Source organism: Cololabis saira, chromosome 24 (genome assembly GCF_033807715.1).
Source record: "Cololabis saira isolate AMF1-May2022 chromosome 24, fColSai1.1, whole genome shotgun sequence".
Lineage (NCBI taxonomy): Eukaryota > Metazoa > Chordata > Actinopteri > Beloniformes > Belonidae > Cololabis > Cololabis saira.
Genome location: NC_084610.1, coordinates 23770174 through 23777673, shown reverse-complemented (window position 1 = coordinate 23777673; position 7500 = coordinate 23770174). Strand labels below are relative to the sequence as shown.

At 40.7% G+C, this 7500-nt stretch overlaps 1 protein-coding gene across 1 annotated transcript in view; it reads left to right on the top strand.

The window, feature by feature from the left end:
* The window catches only part of LOC133425110 (double-stranded RNA-specific editase 1-like), a 32438-nt gene that overhangs the window by 22217 nt on the left and 2721 nt on the right, over nucleotides 1-7500 (top strand). The window contains exons 7-9 of the mRNA XM_061715790.1: nucleotides 212-545; nucleotides 4232-4346; nucleotides 5127-5325. Of these exons, the coding sequence (XP_061571774.1) occupies nucleotides 212-545; nucleotides 4232-4346; nucleotides 5127-5325 (648 nt within the window). The remainder of the gene's footprint in view (nucleotides 1-211; nucleotides 546-4231; nucleotides 4347-5126; nucleotides 5326-7500) is intronic.

The window sequence follows — 7500 nt, the reverse complement described above, 5'->3', positions numbered from 1 at the left end:
AGAAAGAAAAGAAGGAAGGAAGAAAAGAAGGGAGGAAGGAAGGAAGGGAGGAAGGAAGTAGGAAAGGGAATAAGGAAGGGAGAAAAGATGGAAGTAAGGGAGAAAGGAAGGAAGGAATGGAGAAAAGGAAAGAAAGGGATGGGATGGGATTTTTATAAACGTAGAGGGGGTAATATCCGTTTTTGTAAATACGTGGTCTCACCTCCAACAGCACCGGTTCCTCCCCGTCGTTGGGATCAGAGTACCAGTTCCTCCTCTCCTCCGGTCCCGGACGAGCCCCCAAAAACCCCATCATGATCCTCAACGAGATGCGTCCCGGCCTCAGGTACGAGTTCGTGTCGGAGAGCGGCGAGAGCCACGCCAAGAGCTTCACGGTGTCCCTGGCGGTGGAGGCCCGCCGGTTCCAGGGTTCTGGCCGGAACAAGCGGCTGGCCAAGGCCCGGGCCGCCCAGGCCGCGCTGGCCGCCCTCTTCGGCCTGGGGCTGGACCGGCCGCCGTCGCAGCAGCCCATACCCGGGGAGGGACGGCAGCTGCACCCGCCGCAGGTACGACCCACTACCCAGGTCTGGTCTCAGGGAAACTCTTACCAGACCAACAACCAACCAAGTTTATTTACTAGACCAGGGGTCGGCAACCCACAATGTTTTAGAGCCATATTGGACCAAAAACACAAAAATCAAATATGTCTGGACATTCAGGCGATGAGAAAAAAGTCAAAATGTCGAGAAAAAAGTCAAAATGTCGAGAAAAAAGTCAAAATTTCGAGAAAAAAGTCGAAATGTCGAGAAAAAAGTCAAAATATCGAGAAAAAAGTCAAAATGTCGAGAAAAAAGTCAAAATTTCGAGAAAAAAGTTGAAATGATGAGAAAAAAATCGAAATGTCGAGAAAAAAGTCGAAATGTCGAGAAAAAAGTCAAAATATCGAGAAAAAAGTCAAAATGTCGAGAAAAAAGTCAAAATGTCGAGAAAAAAGTCCAAATTTCGAGAAAAAAGTCGAAATGTCGAGAAAAAAGTCAAAATATCGAGAAAAAAGTCAAAATGTCGAGAAAAAAGTCAAAATTTTGAGAAAAAAGTCAAAATGTCGAGAAAAAAGTCAAAATTTCGAGAAAAAAGTCGAAATGTCGAGAAAAAAATTCGAAATGTAAGAAAAAAGTCGAAATGTCGAGAAAAAAGTCAAAATGTCGAAAAAAAGTCAAAATATCGAGAAAAAAGTCAAAATTTCAGGAAAAAAGTCGAAATTTCGGGAAAAAAGTCGAAATGTCGAGAAAAAAATCGAAATTTCGAGAAAAAAGTCGAAATGTCAAGATTAATGTTGAAGTACAATCTTGAGAAAAAAAGTTGAAATGTTGAGATTAAAAAGGAAAGGAAAAGAAATAGAAAAAAGAAGAAAAAAGAAGAAAAAAGAAAAAAGGAAAAAAAGAAGAAAAAAAAGAGAAAAAAGAGAAAAAAAGGAAAAAAAAGGTCAAACATTTTTTTAAAAGCTCCAGGAGCCACTAGGGCGGCGCTAAAGAGCCGCGGGTTGCTGAACCCTGGTGTAACGGAACCAGGGAAACTCATACCAAACCAACAACCAAGTTTATTTACTAGCACAGCGGTCTGCAACCCAAAATGTTTTAGGGCCATATTGGACCAAAAACACAAAAAACAAATATGTCTGGAGTCGCAAAAAATGAAAATGCTGCATGTTTCTATATTAGTTAGAACTGGGTCCTCGGCTGCAAATGTAGCTAATGTCTTTCAAGTTTCCACGTTACTCTTTTTGTTATTGGACAACTTCTCACTACAGAGCAAACATTCAGGCAATGAGAAAAAAGGCGAAATGTTGAAAAAAGGTTGAAATGTTGAAAAAAAGTTGAAATGTCGAGAAAAAAGTCGAAATGTAAAGATTAATGTTGAATTACAATTTCAAGAAAAATGTTGAAATGTCGGGAAAAAAGTCAAAATTTTGCGAAAAAAGATTCGACTTTATTCTTGAAAATATATTTAAACATCAATCTCTACATTTTGAAATGTTGAGAAAAAAGTTGAAATGTCGAGAAAAAAGTCGAAATGTTGAAAAAAAGTTGAAATGTCGAGAAAAAAGTTGAAATTTCGAGAAAAAAGTCAAAATTTCGAGAAAAAAGTTTCGACTTTATTCTTGAAAATATATTTAAACATCAATATCTACATTTTGAAATGTTGAGAAAAAAGTCGAAATGTCGAGAAAAAAGTCAAAATTTCGAGAAAAAAGTTTCGACTTTATTCTTGAAAATATATTTAAACATCAATCTCTACATTTCGACTTTTTTCTCGACATTTTGACTTTTTTCTCTAAGTGCACAATAAAAAAAAATCTTCCCCTCTCAGATATTTTTTCTCCTGCATGGCCCTGATTCTGTTCCGTACAAAACTTCGTTAACAGAAATGTTGAAATGTAATGTTTATTCTATACATTTTTACAGCATTGGAAAACGTTCAGAATGTTTGTGTCATGTTTGTCCTTCTACAGAAACCACATTAAAACAAAAATATATTTCCCTCACCATCTATTTCCATTTTCAAACATTTTTGAAAAAGCTCCAGGAGCCACTAGGGCGGCGCTAAAGAGCCGCGGGTTGACGACCCCCGGACTAGCACGAGCAGAACCTCTGATTGGCTGATGGCTGGAAAGTTTTCTGTCCTTTGACAGTGTTTGATGTAAAGTTGCTTTCGTCAACGAAATTTCTAACTAAATATCGTCGTCAACGAACCTTTATCACCTGAGGAAAACGAGACGAGACGAAAATGCTGGTCATGTGATGATAACGATAATTAAATATATAATGCAATATCGTAGTGGAATAAAAACCAGACTAAAATGTAGATTGCTCTTTTTTTAAATCTTTTTTTCTCTTTTTTCCCTCTTTTATCCTCTTTTTTTCTCTCTTTTCTTTTTTCCCTCTTTTTTCCTCTTTGTTCCTCCTTTTTTCATATTTCTTCATATTTTTTTCATATTTTTTCATATTTTTTTCCTCCTTTTTTCCTCTTTTTTTCCTATTTTTTTCCACTTTTTTCTCATTTTTTCATCTCTTTTCCTCTTTTTTCATATTTTTTCCTCTTTTTTTCCTAATCATGAGAGTTCAACGTAGATCTGGGAATCATCTGCATAAACTGTGACTAGAGACCTCAAGATGGTGGAGAGTCTGGAATCTTGTTCCATTCTCTCTCTCTCTCTCTAAACAATAATTAAATATATAATGCAATATTGTCGACGAATAAAAACCAGACTAAAATGTAGATTACAAAATAAAAACTCTGCTAAAATTCTCGTTGACCAAAACAAGACGAAATGTTCTACCAAAGATCCTTAATGTCCATGTTTTAAGTAGTTTCTCTGGTTTAGTCTTTAAACCAGTTTAGTCTTTAGATCTTTGGATACACTTTCCTACATAGACGTGGAAAAGAAAACCTAATGTGAATGAAAAAGAAAAAGATGGGGAGAAATGCGGAAAAATAAATCCCATACATTCCATAATCCTGGTCTCTCTTCTTCCCAACGTTCCCCAGGTCCTGATCTGTCCTGGGGCCTCATTTAAAATGGACTGTGCAGGATTCATACTAAAATTGCACGTACACCAAAAAGCCGAAAATGCCGGGCGCAAAAAAAAATCTGGATCAATAAAACCATGTGCACGCAATCTTGCACGCAACGTTCGCTTTATGAATCACAGTCCAGCTGGAAGGTTGCGCAGCAGAATCCGCCTCATATCCCGCCCTCTACACGCCCACTTTTACCATAAATGCATATGGATGAGCCTGCTGAGCATGCGCAGTGGCTTCCTGCAGCCTGTTTGGCATCAGGATGAATGAGAGGGTGACCAGCCACCGTGCCTTAGATGTTGTGGATGAGGTGGAGGACAGGAAAACCACATTATTTGGTGGTCACAGTAAAAGTTAGAATAAGTATATAAACAGTATGAAATAAGGCGAGTGAGTGGCAGCACGCCGTTGCTGCGCTAAACGCCGTCAGTTCCCCGGCGCAACAGGGGGACACACGTCCCCCCGTCTTTTCAAAATCATGTTTTCCCCCCCCCACTTTTTACAGTTTAAAAACTAACGGTAGGCTCAGCCTTAAATTGCAGGTTCTGGTTCCCCAGGTCCTGACCTGTCCTGGTCTCTCCATCATAATCCTGGTCTCTCTTCTTCCCAACGTTCCCCTCCTTTTTTTCATCTCTTTTCCTCTTTTTTCATATTTTTTCCTCCTTTTTTTCAGGTCTTGGCCGACGCTGTCTCTCGTCTGGTCATCGATAAATTCGGCGAACTGACGGATAACTTCACATCCCCGCACGCTCGACGGAAGGTTCTGGCGGGCGTCGTCATGACAACAGGTACTGCTTTCGGGGGCTGGCGCCAGGACGACCCGGTCTCAGGAGGTTTTGGGAGGTCTAAGAAGGTTTTAGGGGGGGTTAGGAGATCTTGGAAGGTCTTAGGAGGTCTTAAGAGGTCTTAAGACCTCTTAAGAGGTCTTAAGAGGTCTTGAGAGGTCTTGAGAGGTGTCAGGACCTTATGAGGTTTTAGTAGGTCTCAGGATGTCTTGGGAGGTCTTAGGTGGCCTATGGAAGTCGTAGGAGGTCTTGGGAGGTTTGGGCAGGTCTCAGGAGTTCTTGGAGGGTTCAAGAGGTTTGGGGAGTTTTTAGGAGGTCCCAGGAGGTCTTAGTAGGTCTCAGGATGTCTTGGGAGGTCTTAGGTGGCCTATGGAAGTCGTAGGAGGTCTTGGGAGGTTTGGGCAGGTCTCAGGAGTTCTTGGAGGGTTCAAGAGGTTTGGGGAGTTTTTAGGAGGTCCCAGGAGGTCTTGGGAGGTCTAAGGAGGTTTTAGGGGGGTTAGGAAGTCTTGGGGCGGAGGGGGTTTAGGAGGTCTTAAGAGGTTTTAGGAGGTCTTAGGGGAGTTTAAGAGGTTTTAGGGGAGGTTAGGAGGTCTAAGGAGGTCTTATGAGGTCTTAGAGGATCTTACGATGTCCTGGGGGGTCTCAGAAGGTTTTAGGAGGTCTTGGTTCTTCATGTCCAGAACCAGGTCTGGAGGAGACCAGCAGAACCACCTCAGAGTGAGTTTATCGATGTCAGACAACAGGAACCGTCAGACCAACCTCCAACCCTCCTCTCCTATCCAGGTTCAGACCTGCGGACGGCCCAGGTCGTCTGCGTTGCCACGGGGACCAAGTGCATCAGCGGCGAGCACGTTAGCGGCCGCGGCATCAGCGGCGAGCTCGTTAGCGACCGCGGCCTGGCGCTGCACGACGGCCACGCCGAGGTGGTGGCGCGGCGCTGCCTGGTCCGGTTCCTGTACTCACAGCTGGAGAACGTCCTCAGGTGAGCTGGAGCCCGACCCTGCACCTGCACCTGCACACGTGACCCCTGACCTCTGACCTCTGCTTGACCCCTCAGGCCCGGCCAGGAGCAGAACCTCTGATTGGCTGATAGCTGGAAGGTTTTCTGTCCTTTGACAGTGTTTGATGTAAAGGTGCTTTCGTCAACGAAAATTATGACTAAATATCGTCGTCAACGAACCGTTATCACCTGAGGAAAACGAGACGAAACGCAACGAAAATTCCGGTCATGTGACGATAATGATAATTAAATATATAATGCAATATTGTAGTGGAATAAAAACAAGACTAAAATGTAGATTGCTCTTTTTTTAAATCTTTTTTCCTGTTTTTTCCCTTTTTTTCCTCTTATTTTCTCTTTTTTCCCTCTTTTTTTCCTGTTTTTTCCTCTTTTTTTCTCTTTTCCTTTTTTCAATTTTTTTCCTCTTTGTTCCTCCTTTTTTCATATTTTTTCATATTTTTTTCATAATTTTTCCTCTTTTTTTCCTCCTTTTTTCCTCTTTTTATCCTATTTTTTCCACTTTTTTCTCATTTTTTCATCTCTTTTCCTCTTTTTTCATATTTTTTCATATTCTTTTCCTAATCATGAGAGTTCAACGTAGATCTGTGAATCATCTGCATAAGCTGTGACAAGAGACCTCAAGATGGTGGAGAGTCTGGAATCTTGTTCCATACTCTCTCTCTCTCTCTCTAAACGATAATTAAATATATACTGTATCAGCCCGAATATAAGACGACCCTGATTGTAAGACGACCCCCTCTTTTTCAAGATTCAAGTTTGAAAAAAGACTTTTTAAACACCAAATTAAATTTTTATACAGAAAATAATGACAGTACATCTAAAACAAATGATTATAACAATATATTCGAGAGAAAAAGCATGTTATTTTGCCTCTTTGAAATCATTATCTTGAAGTTTGCATCATAACTTCTCCTCAGCTGCCGGTTCACCTGCCGATCTACGTTTCTCCACTTTCTGTTATCTCTTCTCTTATTTTCTTCTCTTTTCTTTCTTACCGCTGTTTTTATTTTTCTTCTTGGTGACAGGGGTTCCTTTGTCCTGGGGAGTTAAATTTGGCATTCACTTTAAAGATATCTGGCGCCATCTAGCGTTATAAATGGGTATAACGTCTAGACCCCGAATGTAAGACGACCCCCACTTTTTCAGTCTTATTTCAATGCAAAAAACACCGTCTTATATTCGGGCCAATACGGTAATGCAATATCGTCGACGAATAAAAAACAGACTAAAATGTAGATTACAAAATAAAAACTCTGCTATAATGTGTCTTCATTTTCCTTGACCAAAACGAGATGAAATGTTCTAACAAAGATCCCTTATAGTTAGAGAAATAACAGGAATAATCGTTCAGTTGTGGCTACAAGCACCAAAATTGTCACACATGCTCCTTAGGGGTTGCTCTTTTCATAAAACCATTGTGCCAGAAAAAAAAAAAAAGATGACAGTAATATTGCATTTCACAATAAAATCCAATAGAGTTGTCCTATTGGAATGATCTTGGTGTCAAATCATAACCTTTTCACTATGTAGAATCTAAATGGGGTTGGTTTTTTTGGGGTTTTTTCGGGTTTATTTTCGGGTGTGTTTCGGGTTTTTTCGGTTTATTTTCGGTGTGTTTCGGGTTTTTTCGGTTTATTTTCGGTGTGTTTCGGGTTTTTTCGGGTTTATTTTCTGGTGTGTTTCGGGTTTTTCTGGTTTATTTTCTGTTTTTTTCGGGGGGGTTTTCGGGTGTGTTTCGGGGTTTTTTCAGGGTTTTTTTCGGGTGTGTTTCGGGTTTTTTCAGGGTTTTTTTCGGGTGTGTTTCGGGTTTTTCTGGTTTATTTTCTGTTTTTTTCGGGGGGGTTTTCGGGTGTGTTTCGGGGTTTTTTCAGGGTTTTTTTCGGGTGTGTTTCGGGTTTTTTCAGGGTTTTTTTCGGGTGTGTTTCGGGTTTTTTCAGGGTTTTTTTCGGGTGTGTTTCGGGTTTTTTCAGGGTTTTTTTCGGGTGTGTTTCGGGTTTTTCTGGTTTATTTTCTGTTTTTTTCGGGGGGGTTTTCGGGTGTGTTTTGGGGTTTTTTCAGGGTTTTTTTCGGGTGTGTTTCGGGTTTTTCTGGTTTATTTTCTGTTTTTTTCGGGTGTGTTTCGGGGTTTTTTCGGGT